We start from the raw sequence: 18,341 nt of genomic DNA on the forward strand, positions 1-18,341 counted from the left end.
GCTGCTTTGTCGTGGGGGCTGAAGCGCATACAAATGGCTTGTTAATTAAGATGGATGGTATTTCTAAAAGACCCATCTTCATCATAATATAAGGGAGTTAAACATGTGAGGCCTTGTAAGACCTCTATAATGTGGAAGCGGAGGTATGTGTCCGGAATAAAGGGGGGAAGGGTGGCCATCACGCATGTATGAATGAGCATGTCACGGCCTCCTGTGTGATCGGTGCAGAGTCTGCATTTTCATCCGTGATTGTATCTGTGAGTGAGAAGAAGAAAAGAGAGGCAGAGCTGTCTCCAGGCCCTCCAGCCCGTTTCCATGAATGACTTCAGCAGGGGAAACTGTCCCTCATTGTCAAGTTATTTGGCAGAAGACTTTTTTTACACCACCTCATGTTAAATTCATCAACATTTCTCCGTCAATTTTTTTCCTTTTACCCCTCAGAATGTCTTCAGATCAGGTTTTCTTGCCAAGCTGTTTCCTGCTGAGGCCTAAATGACCGAGGCAGATGTATAATACACCAAAATTACATTTCATGGCAGTGAAGCAGGAATAGGAATAAGGTATTTATAGGATCAGGAATAACACGGTCAAATATGTGACGTGGAGCTGTGATTTTAAGAGCTTTATTAGTGTGGTCACTGGGCAACTGGTGGTCACTATTTTTTTAATGTTATTACATGATCTGGTCAGTAGAATCAGAATAGAGGGCAAAGCGGCCACTGTTATGGCTTTTAGCAGTCGATTTTACAGTGAGGCTGAGGCTTAAGTGGGATGAGTTACTGTGTGATATTTTTGTGTTGAAATTGTGCCTTTTTTTACAATAATCGACAGGACATGATACATTTAGCTTAATTTGGTATACAGATGACTTTTCCAGGAATTTGCGTACTTTAGCTTTAAGACCGAGAGCAGGTGGAAACACTGATATAATCAACGTATATACATTAAGAAAGGTGTTTGGTTTTTTTTAGGTCGTTTCCCGTTTTTTGGTGTTTTTTGATAGAATGCAGATGTTATGCAGCTAACAGAAGTCCTAGGTGGATGGATAAACTTGCTTGTAGTTACAATACGTAACTCCCCATAAAACCACAAATTGCCGTTTTTACATTTCAGTTTGTGTTTCCATTTTATGGTCAGCTCAGCTAACCGCTGCCCGGTTCAGGCTCCATGCATAACACACAGACGTGAGAGCGGTGTGTATCTTATCCAATGCTCGGTAAGAAGGAAAATCAGATTTCCCGGAGCGTTATACACTGAAAATTCCCCATATTTATCTTCAACGTACTAAATGGCGTTACATTTAAGCATCACACAAGAATAGAAACATCTAAGACCATCAAAATGTGAAACCTAAACGTCCGCCCATTGTTCCAAATTATCACTTAAGCTACCATGTTATTTTTCATTTAATCAGCAGGACCTTGGGTGGCAGTCAGGCTTCCTCCTGGAGCACAGGTCAGCCACAAGTTGACTACTAGAGCTCCCCCACATTCACACACACACACAAATATATCCACTCTACCTACCCCCACTCTGCTGCTCCTCTGCACTAATGTTTTCAGGGCTTTTTCACATAAACAGGGGCTGCAGGGGGTGCCTGCAGCTTTTCACACAACAATCCAAGTCCTGTTTTGGATTAAAGCCGGTTTCTACACCACCGCTCACATAGACACGCACAAAACCATATGTGTACTTATATTCCTGACCCTTCCACTCATGCACTTTTTTGTGTTTCGTTCAGTTGATTTCTTTTTATCTTTTGTAACTTTACTTGCAAAGCAGTTACACTCAAAAAAATAACTCTTTAAATGAACATAAAAAAATCATGGAAAGAATTTCCACGTGATTAAATTGCTTTATTTTAGCATTATGCAATTCTGTTACTCCAACTTAATGCACTCAAGTTCGACCAACTTAATTAAAGATTGATGAATCAACGTATTTACTGCATTTTGATCCAATATATTTTAATAGTGTTGATCCAACTTAAAGAGTTTTGTTCCAACTCAATTCAGTAGGTTTTCTCCAACTAATTTACTAAATTTGGTCCCAGCTTAAGTTAATTGAGTGGAACCAACTCATACAAATTAAGTTATTCCAACACAAGTCTTTAATGCTAATAGAAAGCAATTTAATCACGTGGAAATTCTTTCCATGATTATTTTAAGTTAATTTAAAGAGTAATTTTTTGGAGCATTTAACAAAGTCTAGAGTCTGGTTAACATACATTTCACTATTACATCTAAAAGGTAAATAAAAATTTGTCATACACATCTTTTTGTTTTGTCCAATTTATTGAATTTATAGCAAATTTCACATAATGTATAAAGAATACATGAAATGCAAGTACAAGTTACATAACAGAAAAAAAGTAGTGGACAAAGTGGAAAGTTAACCTGTTAAAACAATTTTTTAACAACAATGAATGGCTGAATCAGGTGATTTTCCGATGACCAATACAACTACTTTGAAGGTCAACAGATGCACTTTCAAAAAAGAAAATATCTGCAATTATTTTAGGTTCATGGTCCAGATACATGGTGTAGCTGTTGTAATGGAAACATTTCTCAACGAGAAAATAGTGTTTTGAGAACCTGTACTTTGTGTGCTGTTGGATAGGTCGTGTGCATTTAATTCCATAAGAATCTTCTGCAGGACCTCAAAGATGTACCTGAGTTTCAGAGGGTAGCTCAGGTTCAGTGACTAGACCAGACCAAGCAACATTGTCACTGCAAAAACTACATTGCCCAACTCACCCATCACTTCCACCCCCTCTAGAACAATCACAACATCCTGAGGGTCATCGCCAGGCTCCGCACCCTCTGACCGAATGACACAGATTCCAAAGACTGGCTCTGCTATGGCAGTGGCGATGCTTTTTATCAACTTCCTGTGACAATAAAACAAACAAAAAAAAGATAATGATTTCTCACTAATGTCCATTGCAAACAGTTTTAAAAGTAAATATCTGTTTTACATTAATGTAAAATACCTAAAAGCTTTATTCATTCAAGCCTTATAATAATGTAAATGTAATCAAAAATGACTGCCCGATATTTTTCCTGACTCAAGAGAAGTTCATTCAATACCTCAACAATGTCCTGTCTTTCAAAATCTTGAGTTGTGACAGGGGTGACTGTGGCACAGGAGGTAGAGCAAGTTGTCTACTGGTTTAATCCCTGGCTTCTCTAATCTGATACTAAAACTATCAATGGGTAACATACTGAACCCCAAGTTGCTCCTGATACATCCATTGAAGTGTAAATGTTACATAAAAATCTTGTATGAATGTGTGTATGAATGAGGTTATTATAATGATATTATAATAATGATAGTATAAAACACTCAAGAATGGTGTGTGTAGTATCCAGTGAGAAACTTAAAGCTCTTACTTTTCCTATTTTAAAAGGTATTTTTTACAGCCACCGGTAATTTATAGGAAAACCCCATCCCCTGAAACTTTTTGTATGTAGTTCAAGCTTATCTTTGATCATCTCCTTAGTTAAGGATACAGGCAAGTTAACATACCAGGTAATCCTTCACCAGCTTCTCAGGATCTTCATTCAGGTACACGCAAAGACCTTTGGCGATGTATTCTCTTCTGATTTCAACAGCATCAGTCTTTATACACAGAGGGGGAAAAAAACAAATATATACGGAAATCCATCTCAATGACCTAGCAGTGGGATTAAAGAACTTTTAGTTGAATTACCAGGAATTTGTGAGAAATACAGAGGCTATTGTTTTACAGTCTTAATCTTTTCAAATAGTATTTATGCATTTTAGACAAGTCTGTCATTTTAATATTGTTTTGTAATTTGTGTATTAATTTAATCATGCCATACCCCCAATTCAAGAAACTTTAGATGATATGTACATAAAATCAGAATGCATTGTTTTCTTGGTCTCAAAACTATATGTCACTTAAAAATGAATATATTACATTTTTAACATGGGAATGTGATAATTTTTAAGAAAAATATTAGCTCACCATGAATTTGATGAACTGGCCTGCCAGCTCTCCAGACCTTTCACCACCTGATAAGATTAAACATTTATTATCTTTACAGGAGGGAACTGCAAGTCTCCAAGTTTATTAAGTAGAAAAATATTTAATTTCAAAAAAATTAAAAAACAGGAAAACATATCATAAGACCCTTATGAAAAGGACACCGAGGGAACAGTTTACCCTGCCCGGGATAGGGTTACCGGGGCCCCGCCCTGGAGCCAGGCCCGGGGAGGGTGCCCGAGGGCAAGCGTCTGGTGGCCGGGCCTTAGTCCATGGGGTCCGGCCGGGCACAGCCCGAAGAGGAGACATGGGCCCATCCTCCCGCAGGCCCACCACCCGCAGGAGGCGCCATAGGGGTCGGGTGCATTGTGTGCCGGGTGGCGGCCAGGAGCGGAGGCCCTGGCGGACTGACCCCCGGCTGCCAAGACTGGCAATAGGGACATGGAATGTCACCTCTCTGGTGGGGAAGGAGCCTGAGTTAGTGCGTGAGGTTGAGAGGTACCGGCTAGATATAGTCGGGCTCACCTCTACACATGGCTTGGGCTCTGGAACCAGTCTCCTGGAGAGGGGCTGGACTCTGTCTCAGTCTGGAGTTGCCCCTGGTGAGAGGCGGCGGGCTGGGGTGGGTATCCTAATATCCCCTCGGCTTGCTGCCGGTACGTTGGGGTTTTTCCCGGTGGACGAGAGGGTTTGTTCCCTGCGCCTTAGGGTCGGGGAACGGGTCCTGACTGTCATCTGCGCTTATGCGCCGAGTGGCAGTTCAGAGTACCCAGCCTTCTTAGAGTCCCTGGGGGGGGGGTGCTGGAGGGTGCTCCACCTGGAGACTCTGTTGTCCTGCTGGGAGACTTCAATGCTCACGTGGGTAACGACAGCGAGACCTGGAGGGGCGTGATTGGGAGGAACGGCCTCCCTGATCTGAACCCGAGCGGTGCTCTGTTATTGGACTTCTGTGCTAACCACAGTTTGGCCATAACGAACACCCTGTTCGAACATAAGAGTGTCCATAAGTGCACGTGGCACCAGGACGCTCTAGGCCGTAGGTCGATGATCGATTTTGTAATCGTATCAGCAGACCTGCGACCATATGTTCTGGACACTCGGGTAAAGAGAGGGGCTGAGCTGTCAACTGATCACCACCTGGTGGTGAGTTGGATCAGGTGGCGGGGGAGGACGCTGGACAGACCTGGTGCACCTAAACGCGTAGTGAGGGTGTGCTGGGAACGTCTAGCAGAGGCCCCAGTCCGCGAGATCTTCAACGCACACCTCCGGCAGAGCTTCGACAGCATTCCGAGGGAGACTGGGGACATTGAGTCCGAATGGACCATGTTCAGAGTCTCCATTGCCGAAGCTGCTGCATTGAGCTGCGGCCGCAAGGTGGTGGGTGCCTGCCGTGGTGGTAATCCCCGAACCAAATGGTGGACACCAGAGGTGAAGGGAGCCACCAGGCTGAAGAAGGAGTCCTATCGGGCTTGGTTAGCCTGTGGGACTCCGGAGGCAGCCGACAGGTATCGACAGGCCAAGCGGAATGCGGCTCGGGCAGTGGCTGAAGCAAAAACTCGGGTGTGGGAGGAGTTCGGAGAGGCCATGGAAAAAGACTTTCGGACTGCCTCGAAGAGATTCTGGCAAACCGGCAGACGTCTCAGGAGGGGAAAGCGGTGCTCTACCTGCACTGTGTATAGTGCTGGCGGAGCGCTGCTGACGTCGACTGAGAAAATTGTCAGGCGGTGGAAGGAATACTTCGAGGACCTCCTTAATCCCACTGACACGTCTTCCGAGGAGGAAGCAGAGTCTGGGGATGAGGGGAATGACCCGCCAATTTCCGGGGGCGAGGTCACTGAGGCAGTTAAACAACTCCTTGGTGGCAGAGCCCGTGGTGTTGATGAGGTCCGCCCCGAGTTCCTGAAGGCTCTGGACGTTGTAGGGCTGTCCTGGTTGACACGCCTCTGCAATGTTGCGTGGAGATCAGGGGCAGTACCTGTGGACTGGCAGACCGGGGTGGTGGTCCCCATCTTTAAGAAAGGGGACCGGAGGGTGTGTTCCAACTACAGGGGGATCACACTCCTCAGCCTCCCTGGGAAAGTCTATGCCAGGGTGCTGGAAAGGAGAGTTCGTCCGTTAGTCGAACCTCGGATACAGGAGGAACAATGCGGTTTTCGTCCTGGTCACGGAACACTGGACCAGCTCTTTATCCTCTCCAGGATACTTGAGGGTGCATGGGAGTTTGCCCAACCAGTCTACATGTGTTTTGTGGACTTGGAGAAGGCATTCGACCGTGTCCCTCGGGGTGTCCTGTGGGAGGTGTTGCGGGAATATGGGGTGTCTGGCCCATTGCTACGGGCCATTCGATCCCTATACAACCGTTGCAAGAGCTTGGTTCGCATTGCCGGCAATAAGTCGGACTCGTTCCCGGTGGGTGATGGGCTTCGCCAGGGCTGCCCTTTGTCTCCGGTTCTGTTCATAATTTTTATGGACAGGATTTCTAGGCGCAGCCAAGTGGCGGAGGGCTTTCGCTTTGGTGGCCTCAGAATCTCATCTCTGATTTTTGCCAATGATGTGGTTCTGTTGGCTTCATCGGGTGAAGGCCTCCAGCTCGCACTGGAACGGTTCGCAGCCGAGTGTGAAGCAGCGGGAATGAGGATCAGCACCTCCAAATCTGAGGCCATGGTTCTCAGCCGGAAAAGGGTGGAGTGCCCACTCCGGGTCGGGGATGAGTTCCTGCCACAAGTGGAGGAGTTCAAGTATCTCGGGGTCTTGTTCGCGAGTGATGGGAGAAGGGAGCCGGAGATCGACAGACGGATTGGGGCTGCAGCTGCAGTAATGCGGACGCTGCACCGGTCCGTCGTGGTGAAGAGGGAGCTGAGTGTAAAAGCGAAGCTCTCAATTTACCGGTCGATCTACGTCCCTACCCTCACCTATGGCCACGAGCTGTGGGTAGTGACCGAAAGAACGAGATCGCGGATACAAGCGGCAGAAATGAGCTTCCTCCGAAGGGTGGCTGGCCTCTCCCTTAGAGATAGGGTGAGAAGTTCGGCCATCCGGGAGGGGCTCAGAGTAGAGCAGCTGCTGCTCCACATCGAAAGGAGCCAGCTGAGGTGGTTCGGGCATCTGACAAGGATGCCCCCTGGGCGCCTCCTGGGTGAGGTGTTCCAGGCATGTCCCACCGGGAGGAGGCCCTGGGGCAGACCCAGGACACGCTGGAGAGATTATATCTCTCGGCTGGCCTGGGAACGCCTTGGTATTCCCCCGGACAAGCTGGAGGAGGTGGCTGGGGAGAGGGAGGTCTGGGCCTCTTTGCTTAGGCTGCTGCCCCCGCGACCCGGCCCCGGACAAAGCGGATGAAGATGGATGGATGGATGGATGGATGGATGGATGGAAAACATATCTGTTCATGTTTTGTCTTTCCTCCTCAGTGTACTAAAAACACATAAATTGTTAAATAAACCACTGTCCATCAGTTGCAACTTACAAACTTACAAATTTCAACAACCCACACGTAAAATGTAAATTTATCACAACAGTCTCTGTGGTAGAGCCAAACTAGCTTATGTGCAGAGGTTAAGTTATAAACAATATCTATATTTGGAGTAGCTAAGTCTTTCATATTAGGCTATCATGCTAGCATGTCATTGTGCTATATTCTTGCACTAATGTGTTAGCTAGCTAGAATGGCATAAACAAACAGATTTTTTTTTTAAAAACAAAAAAACAAATGTGAATAAATAGAACTGAAAAGAATCGACAAACTAATGATACTTTTGTGCAAAAAGTATTTTCATCAAGATGGATGAAGATAGATTCACTCTTACCTTTCCAAGATGACCGCGAAGCAAACCATGTGCTTTCCTGCCTCTTGTTGTTTAGAATCTCACGTGATCTTGTGATATCGCGAGTCTTTAAGGCAGCTAACCACTCTTGTTAGATTTTATCATGTCATATCAACAAGAATAAATTTAAGAGGCGCTAAGTTGGTAAATTTCATGTAGATCTTATATGATTTTATTACGTTCACCTTAGAAACATAAATTCATTGTGTTCAAATTACATGTTAGAGTCTTGTAAATGCAATAACCACCAAATTTCACTTTTTTGAGTGTATAATACTATTAAATATAGACCCTCTAAGTCAGTGGAGGGATACATGCTCTGTTACTAACAAACAGGTAGATGAAACGTCTGGGAGGGAAATTTCCTTTCATCTTCTTCCAACACGTCACCATGATGGAAGTCAGATCTAATGGACAGATAATCTGATCAGTCCTAAACATCATTAGCATAGGCTAATTGTTTAATTATCCTCAGAAGTAGCAGACTGCATTGGGGATGAAGGGGGAGAGTGTCATCGCAGATTTGATTTATTAATAATTAGGTCAAATCCAAACAGAGATCCTTCGTTAATGTGTTTTTTCATTCCCTCAGCTCCTGTAAATCGTATGCATTTATCAGTGGGTGACAGTAACAATGAAACTGATGCCATAATGGTCTTTAAAGCCTCGCACAGACCTTCCAGAAGTCTTGGAAACCAACGCTGGCTTTAGAGAAAGATGCCTGATATCTACTGTATGTCACTCAGATTGAGCATTTATCTGTAAAAATCCCACTACTGCGAGGTCTGTGATTACGTGCATTACTTGGAACAATTTTCCAACGGCTCCAGACATATTGAAGCAAATTTGCGTTATTAGAGAAAAATATTACTTGGTCCTTTTTTTGAGCACCGCATTGAAATAATAGTTTGTTCATCTAAAGTAAAAAATGTACAAGAGCCTTTACTGAAGAACCTTCCCATTAGGTGTGTTAAGTAGTTTATGTAGTAGTTTGTAGGCCCTGTTTTTGATGTTCTAAGTGATCCATTTGGCACACACTCTGTCTTCATTACTGTTAAAGAATTTAATCTGTGGCAAAGCATCTGACTTTACTGCAGCTACAGTACGGGATGAAACATGAAGCTTTGTTTTTCCATTATTTTAAATCAGTTTATGGATTACAAGCTCATCCACAGGCTGGGAAATATTCTCAAATCTCTTACCCTTTGCAAAAATGTGCTGTCATTAGGAGCATTTTTAAACAAAGCAGTATGTTAACCCTTAAGAAGTAAACAGTAGGACTAGATGCATTATTTTGCTCTGAAACATAGTGCAAAGTATCCAGAAATGATACTGAGGCTGATGAAAAAGTCACTGGTCACAAGTCGTTTTCTATTAAGCTTTAGGCACGTTGAGCCATTTCTACAATAATTAATGGCTTTTTTTTTTACAGAAATCAGTCCCAGAAATGGTTAAAAATCTGAACATAGTTGTGTTTTTGATCTATTTTAGGGGTAACAAAGTGCTGTGTTTCTCATTTGCTCTGCTTTCCATGGTCTGCACGGCTTGAATGCCGTGATTGGAAGTAATTGTAGCGAGAGCGAGTGAGAGTGATAAGGCCATAGACTCACGCAGAGTCAGTGGCACCAACACCGAGACAGGCGGCCATTATGGTCTCCTTCCATTTTTAAGAACTCCTTCAAAAAGACAGACAACTGATAAAAACAAAATACATTTCTTCTCTTATATCTTCAAAGCATACTTCTCACAAATAGGCTAATTATTTTGTTTTTTAACTTTCATCTCACCAGAAGGAGAAAATGCTTGTTTTGATGTTCTTCTAACCTTTTAATCCATGGATACAGAACGCGCTGCAGTTAATAGGCTATGGTAATTTCAGCGATGGCTTTGAATTGTACTCCAGCTTCAAGGAGAGCGAAATCTTGTCTCTACTCTGATCTTGCGCAAGGTCTAATTAAACTTTCCATCTAACTCTCCCAGGTAGGAATAATGGAGAAAGAGTTATGGCTGTTTATAGTGAAGAAGAACCCCTGTATGCGCTGCTCGCAGCCGGATACAAGACCATTAAAAATAGCAATCCATCACAATTTTTTTTCACTCTGCTGTGTGCAAAGATGGCCCAGAGCCTGGGTGAAACAATACGCTGGCCCACATGACCTGGAAGGTTATTTGTTCTGTTGGATTATACAGTATATTCCGCTCGAAACACTTGGAGGGAACCTCATTTGGCAAGAGTTCGCAGGGGGCTTGAAGAGGCCTGCTGTAGACAAACAATCTTTTAACAGTTGGTGAAGTGGTCCACCAAGAGCAGAGTGATCCCTTTTATTAAAACCACTTGTCCAACATCGTCTCTCCCCTTGTTGGTTGCTTATGGCCGAGGTGCTCTCTGATCATTTGCAGACTCTCCTGGGTTTTTTTGTGTTGTTTTGTCTCTCATTTTATTCCTTAGTGTTGTTCTTTTTTCTTTTTTTCATGGGACTGCAGAAAATTTTAGGGGGGACTTGAGGGGGATATGATCGTATCCTGACTTTTCCCTTACACTGTGCGTTGAGGTTTGGCTGACATCCAGCTTTGTCTGCTTTTTCCCGGGCACGTTCCCATCTCCAGCAAATTCCTGTCTCCAGGGCGCGCATGCACTTTGCCGAGCCTGATGACTGCGGTTGGAAGATGAATTACTCTGCAGGCCTTTGTTTGACAGATGGAGCCAGTTGCGATTGTACACGTGTTAAAGAAGCCGTACAGAAGAGCTCCATTTGACCTTGTCTTAATTATTTAGTTGTGTTTCCTTTTGTTGTTAGAAGACTGAACCACTTTTACCAATATCCTTGACCCACAGAACTCATGACTTCTTTAGCTCCATAAATCTGGAGCCAAGAGTCTACGATGTTCGGTCTAAACAGCTGAAATAACCACAAGAAGAGCTAGAGGAGGAAGTGAAGATGAAGTGAAATAATGCTGGTCTTTGTCTGTGTGTCTCTAGAGCTGCGGGAAATGTATCATGTTGAATGTGGCCTTCTATCATTCAGGTCCTCTTTACAGTTTCTCTTTATACATAGCAGGGAATTCATCAGATGCACATGGATCATGCCATACGGTTTTCAGATTAAGTAAGGCAAACACAGACACGGTCCTGGGCTTTTTCTAGACGGTCGGTAATCCATTTCAGTTCAGAGATGACAGATTCCTTCATACAATACAGTGCCCCTTATATAGTGCAGGAAGTGTGGAGACTCCATGATTTTCCAGTATGTTGCGAGTTAGTTCGAAGTTCCTGGAAGTTTGATGCTTTGTCGAATCAGTTGTGGGAATTGTTTCAGATGTCCTTACTGACCTGCCTGGGTGTGGTTCCTCAAAGGTTTCCCAGTTAGTGGTTGGAAGGGATGTAACCTCTCAGAATATGAGAAGGCTCACTGATGACTCTTCTGCTCCTTTTTGGAAACGCAGCACTTGAAGTATTTTTCAGCTTCTGTTGAAATACTCAGCTAACCGCCACGAGCTGTACCAACCTTCAACTCTTTATAGTCCTTGCATTATACCAGCTGAAGTGTTAGATAAACAGAACCTTAGACGTCCATCACGTCGCTCTAAAGAGACAAACATCGATGGAATTCATTTTGGTTATTTATTTCTTACACGTCATCATAATCAAAGGCTTTTAGTGTCAACTCTTTTATGGCTTTGCAAAAATCTCTTTGTCCAATTTAACAGTTTCGACTCGGCCAAAAAAGCCTGAATAACTTTAACAGCGTATGATTCTGGCTCAGACTCTGTGATGAAGTGGAGTATTTTGGATTGCTTTGTGATCCCAGTTTTTAACACATTAGGCCCAAGTTGATCTTCGTGCACATCAGTGAAAAGCGGATGATGCAAAGTGGAATCGTTCAATCTCAGAGGCCGAGTATAATGAGCACGGGAAGTCGGTGCTTCCCCCAACCCTTGACCCCAAGTCGTCAACAGCATCTAATGAGACATTTAATCATTTTGAAATGATTATTTCCAGCAGGAGGCGCACCCAGCTCCAGCAATTTTTTCTACTTTTTTTAACGATCAGATGATCTCAACATTTACAGGCCAACTGTTGCATCAGTTGCACTCAGAGGTCACATTTTTTTCAGCGAGGTTGGAAGAAACGTTTGTGCTAATGATGTGAAGTTCACCCTTTTCACTCAGAGGTTCGTGGCGTTCAGTGGAGCAAGCATGCACTGCATTACTCATTTTTAATGCACACCATTGCTCACTTAATTATCAGACTCTCTACTAGTTATTAAAAACAACTGAGTCGCTAACTGACAAAATGTGTGTGCAGTGTACATGGGACCGGACTCAAATAATACATCTTTTGCTTCTACATTAAATCTCCCCCCTGCCTGTGTCTGACTGTCTGCAGTGGACCTGGCAAGAGAGCAAGTATGAGATTTTTTAAGTGGGAAACATATGAAAACCTGTGCAACTTCCACTTTTTAGATGTGGTGAAAATGGCATTCAAGGACGCAGGTGATAGATATATATTTTTTTCCAGCTGTAACCACAACTGGTTCCTTCTCATTGTGGAAAATAAAATGTGGTGGAATCGAAGACGTGTTCTGGTATATGCTGTTACGCTTGAACTGAATTCCTTTACTTTGATATTGCTTTTAATCTACGAGCAAGTATTTCTAAAGATGGATAAATGTGGAGTGTTGGTACCTGGAGGCAGCCTCTCGTGTTGAGAAACTGAAGCAATATGGAACTGCAGCCAGAAGCTGCAGTTCCTTGTATTTCCACTTTATGTCACGCTCCAAAAGTCAATCGACCCCCACTATGTTAAAATTCCCAAATGTACAGCAGAAATAAGCATGTCTACAACCTTATGCCAAAAGCAGTTTGGGTTTCTATGGCTGTTTTATCTCTTTATAGTAACTGTATAGGGGTTGAAGTTTTTTCTTATAAATGACTGATTAGAATTTATTAAGACCCAAAGTTAGGGCCTTTTTAGCTGCTGGGTGTTTGTTAGGCTTCACCTATTAGGCAGCTATATGGTAAGATTCACTTACAAGCCATCCAAGTTGTTGATTTTATGCATTTTTGATATATTGCTTTGCAATAGTTTTTAGTTTTAGTGTAAAGTGGTCATGAGCAATAGTTTTCTAGACTTTCTGAAAGAAAACACTTGCAGTGGAAAACTACCAGTCATGGATTTGCCTCGCCACAGTGCGGACCTCAACATTATTGAAGCAGTGTGCTATCATGTTGACAGAGAACAGGACAAAAAACACCCAAAAAAGGCTTTGAATATCCTACTTAAGGACTACTTAAAGAAATTACAAGAAAGTTTAGGCTGTGTTGAAGAATAAAGGTGGTCACTCCAAATATTGACTTTAAAGCTCATCAGAATTGTACAAACTCTGTTTCCATGTATGTACCCACATGCTTCAATAAATCTCTGCACCTTTTTCCCATTTTCGTAGCAAAATGTAAAGAAATGAGGTGTGGCTCAAGATTTTTGCACAATACTGTGCAGATTTTATTTGTGATGATTTTTAAAGTTTCAGTTCATCATCTTTAATCGTCCCCAGTGTTCCGTATTGGTAGAAAGAGTAATGTTATATTGTAACAGGGACATTTGTACTAGAAATACACATTGCTTTTGAAATACTGAAATATATCATTTTAAAGCTCTAAGAAAAGCAAATTTGACAGTTCCTTCACTCGATCTGTGTTGGACTCGCAATCAAAACAGAGGTCGGTGAGAAAAACGTCTCTTGTGGTTTAAGGTGAACTTACTCTTTAAATTTCAACTTTATGCGCAAGAAAAGAGATTTGATTACATAACATGAGCTCAGACATCTAAATTTTTCCACCTGTCATTTCTGCATGCATCATACAAGCTCTGGGAATTTTAGATGAATTTATCACTCCTGAGCTCTGGTCTCAGGCTCTCGGACAAATACTTTCCATCACTTACGGTCTTATAATCGACAGCACTCAGGAACCGCTTGACACCTGAATCATTCATACCTCTCCATAAATAATAAAACTCTGGCGGCCAGTTAGCAGCACCTGCAACTTGAAACAGTAGTTCGTGAAACACAATCTTTGCCTTGTAAACTAATGTGTTTCACCTGCCTGGGCCACGGCATCTGGGTTAACCGCCTGCTCGCCATGAGCAGCAGACAGGTAGAGGGAACAAAACCTCTCTTCCTGCCTCTCTCAGCCTCCCTCTCCTGACCTCGCTTCCTCTTCCTCCGATGAATTTTTCACCAGAGCGCTTTGATATGTTGCTGTCCCGTGGGAGCCTGGGTAATGCAAACTGGAAGCATAAGGCGTAATTATTTCTCAAAACTGCACTTCTACCCTAATTAGTTCACTCCTCAGAAGTGGGCCTTGCATTATTTACACATCAAGGGGACACACAGGGTTGGAGATAAATATTCATTGTTTGTTGACTTTGCCCCGGTCCCTCGGCTCGGGCGCAAGTTGAGTCGAGAGCCGCTGTCATTGTGGTTGTTTATGAGACTTCTGTATTGCCGGTGCCCGGGACATAATCTGTCTTGTTCTTCTGTAATTATCTCCACTCATGCAGACAGACAGACGCCAACTCAGAGTGGGTTTAATAAGTGGACAGCATCCTGGCATCCAGGCAGTGTTAAGCGACTGGATTCATTCTAATTGTGACCTTGCTCAGACTTGCCCTCGCGGTGTCACATTAGTGAACAGCAGAAGAGTATTTTATTCAGTCAGGCTGTGACACTATTTCAGCCATATCCCCCATCAGGCTTTTTGTTCTGGGTCAACTTTAATTAAACTTTTCCCAAAAGGCGTCAGTGGCAGCTGTTATGAAGCGCTTCCTGTTTCTGTTGGTTGCAAAGCAGATTTGTGGGACATGTGAAGGCCGCTTTTCCTGTAAATAGCCCAGTATGAATAGACCGCTGTGTTTAAGCCCCCCACCTCTGTGGTCATACGGCCTTGAGGCCTGTTGTCTGGTCTATAAATGCCCACTGGGAAACTCTTGTTACCTCAAAAAAAAAAAAAAAAGCGGCACCCACTGTAGACTTTTAACAACTGTTCTTTTCCCATTTCTTTATATCATCTCAGTAATGCCTCGCTGCGTGCGCGTGTGTGTTACAGTGATGCCTGGCACAAGAATTACCATAATCACTGTCAACATTAATGGAGATCCTATCACTGGAGAATTTAAACACGGCTTTTCCATATTTATAGAAGCAATAAACAGAGAATGCGCAGCAAAATGTCTGTTATGATTCAAAAGCGAGCCATGTTTACTGGCTTTGAAATGCATATTTGGGTTAGTAGATGAGGTGGAAGGGATAGCAGTTTAAGTTGTGGGATGCGAGTGGAAATGTAATATCACCACGCTAGACGCAGAACATCTGAAGCCATAAATGTGTCACTCTCACTGTCTCCAGGGTTTCCACTTTCCCCCTCAGACGGACAAACGGGGTCATGTGACTGCTCATACTGTGCTCCTATACCATAGATGGCCTGCATTTGTATAGCGCTTTTCTAGTCCATAGAAAAGCGCTATACAAATGCAGCGCTTTACACTACATTCAGTCATTCACACACACATTCACACACTGGTGATAGCAAGCTACATTGTAGCCACAGCTGCCCTGGGGCGCACTGACAGAGGCGAGGCTGCCGGACACAGGCGCCACCGGGCCCTCTGACCACCACCAGTAGGCAAACACGGGGTTAGTATCTTGCCCAAGGATATTTGGCATGCAGCCAGGATGCAGCCTGGGATCGAACCACCGACCTTCTGATTAGGGGCTGACCTGCTCTGCCACCTGAGCTACAGCCACCCATGGTTGAAAGCAAAGCAGTAAACTTATTTAGATGCACAAACCACTGAAAATCCATAATGTGCATGTCTGTTGCTTCTACCTTGTTGGATTTCATTCAGTTTTTTTTGTAAGAAGACCTGGCTCACGGTTAGCATTCTAAATTATCGATGGAGTACCGATTGCTTCTTTATCATCTGCGTTAAGCTTTATCAGTGCGCGTGCTGGCTAAGTTGAGCATAAAAGATCATCAATTCAAGAGTTCCTTTACTATGAACAAACAACTTGTCCAATCAAAAGCACAACAACAAACATTCTTGAAAGGGACGTCCACACATGGAGTATTAGCTGCAAGCCGGGATGGTGGCGGAGGGTTCTCCACGTGTGGTCACAGAACGTTTGTGCTCCACATGGTCTTGAGTGAATGAGCAAAAGCCAACGGACGCTTTGATTCACTTGAAATCGTATAATTTCTATAAACAACTGATCTAATCATAGGTTTCACTCTTCCCACTGTCGCATCTGTATTAGATTTAATTTATTAGAACAAGTATTTCAGTGTGGGGGGGCAAAGTTTTTCCACATGGGGGGTCCGTGGTCTACTGTAATGTGTGTTTATTTTGGTTTGTAAGACTTGAAAGTGAAAATCCCTGCGCTGCAGTTAGTTTGCTCTACTGTTACATTTGCTGCGCGTCTCTGCGGAAAAGAGCCTCAAGTCAATTTGTAAATGATACAGTTTCCATGAGCTCCAGTGACAGTGGGGTATATGAGGTCTACCATAGACCCACAATGCACTTCTCTAGATATGTTGGTTTACAGAAGCTTATCGTGGGTTGGTGTCGCACCTAAAGCAGCACCAACTTTCAGAAATTCACTTTTTCTTTGAACTATATTTATCATCACATTTTTATAGAGCATTCACTCTCGAGCAGTTATATAGTTCTGTCAGTTTAAGATGTGACTTGTTCTGTTAGTAGATCGAAAAATACACGAACTTTGGATGGGAGAAAAATTCAGGCTTTCTTGTTTGCAAGTTTTCACGGCAAGACTCGCAGCTGATAATTTCACACTTTTTCCTCTCTATACCCCGTGGAGCCAGAAAATGATAAATTTCCCTGCTAGTGCAGCTTCTTCATCTTCTGAAACCCGAGACGACTCAGACGGGGTTTTTTTCTTTACAGCGATCTCAACAGCTGTTGCAGACAGACTGTAACAGGTTGGCAGTACTTTAATGGAAAGTGTGCTGTTTATTCTTCCTCCACAGGTGGAGATCACGCTGCAGGATGTCAACGACAACCCGCCCGTTTTCCCTAATGACATTCTTGACGTGACCATCGAGGAAAACGTTGGAGATGGCTTCAAGATAATGCAGCTAACAGCCACGGATGCGGACGAGGTAATGGCTCGGTGTCTTCGTGCTTTTCTTTGCCCGTTTTCCACTTCACCGCTTTCGGAATAGATATCCTGGAAGCGATTTGAATTAAAAACGTGCTCTAAATTTTTGTTCCTACAGTGTCAAAACCACTAAAAATTCAAATGTTTTTTTAACATCGTTGTCAGTTGACCATTTTCATACCAAAATTGCAAATATTCAAGGCAAAAAGAAATGGAAACAGTCTAGACTGCATGTCCCTGATTGATTATGATTGTGAGTTCATTATTATTCTGATAAGGGTAGTATTTATTTTTACAGCAGTTCTTAATTTTACAGTCGCTGTCATTGGCAATAAAAGTCATAACCTGGTATATGGAAAATCTCAGCAGTATATTACCTCAGGATTAAAAAAACATTATTGTCAATTTTCTGGGTTTTTGCTGTGATTTAAAGATGTTGCCTTTAGCTGTGGGAAATTGTATTTTTTACTATCATCTATAGATATTGCTAATTATTTGATTAAATTTCATTAAAAATAGGGAATTGCCTGTTGTAGAGTACAGCGTTAGTTGAGTTCAAGGTCAGATGTGCACGTGCTCGCGACTCCACACAGTGACACAAAGCAGCCAAGACAGTTTGGGAAAGCACCATCCTTGCCTGCCTCAACTCTTACGCACTACCACAAAAGCATAAATCACCGCTTTGTAGCAATTAATGTGCTTTCCCCTAAGACACACGCACATTTAGAGTCTGCTCATTTTCACCCTTAAATGTTGATGTTATCTGAGATGTCTTGAGTCCGCTGGTGTCGCAGAAACATCGATTGATTCTTCGTCCTGTCATCCTGATAGTCCCTCCGCGGTCCCCGTAGTTCACATTACATCAGCAGTATCACTCTGAATTAGTCAAAGGCTCCATCTTTGGCTGCTTTCGGCAGGATACGGACATTAAATCCTGCCGCGAGCAAAAAGCAGGCCCTGCCGGCATCTCAAAGGTCTGCGGTCCCTCGCCAAAGCCAAAGGACACAGTTGAAGTGAGTGGAAAGACTCGGGCCATAGAGGGGCGAGAGATTAGAACGCAGGAATATGGACTCAGATTTAATGTTAACTTATGAGGCCACACGTTTTTATTGCACAGCTGTTACCTCGCTCCCATCTCTTTGCTCTGAATGTGAGAAAAGTCATACAAAGTCCCACTTTATGCCATTTCTCTTTTGTCAGAATACTATATTGACTGTAAATCTCGGACCTGGAAGCAAGTCAGTCTTTTCAGTAGGGGGATTTAAGGACGTTATTTGATTATTTTCTTTTTTCAGTTCCAAACTATTCACAGTTTTGATCTTGAAAGGC

The 18,341-nt window shown here is 43.3% G+C and overlaps 1 protein-coding gene and 1 long non-coding RNA gene across 2 annotated transcripts in view; one reads left to right on the forward strand and one right to left on the reverse strand.

The window, feature by feature from the left end:
* fat4 (FAT atypical cadherin 4) overlaps positions 1–18,341 on the forward strand; it is a 105,682-nt gene that overhangs the window by 39,635 nt on the left and 47,706 nt on the right. Inside the window, exon 2 of the mRNA XM_004571123.2 lies at positions 16,882–17,013. Coding sequence (XP_004571180.2) covers positions 16,882–17,013 — 132 coding nt within the window. The remainder of the gene's footprint in view (positions 1–16,881; positions 17,014–18,341) is intronic.
* On the reverse strand, positions 2,714–4,110 carry LOC143421048 (uncharacterized). The gene is made up of 3 exons (XR_013100779.1): positions 3,992–4,110; positions 3,529–3,621; positions 2,714–2,890 (listed from the first exon to the last, which is right to left on the reverse strand). It is a non-coding gene; the product is annotated as an uncharacterized LOC143421048 (long non-coding RNA).

This window comes from Maylandia zebra, linkage group LG2, assembly GCF_041146795.1.
Source record: "Maylandia zebra isolate NMK-2024a linkage group LG2, Mzebra_GT3a, whole genome shotgun sequence".
Taxonomy (NCBI): Eukaryota; Metazoa; Chordata; class Actinopteri; order Cichliformes; family Cichlidae; genus Maylandia; species Maylandia zebra.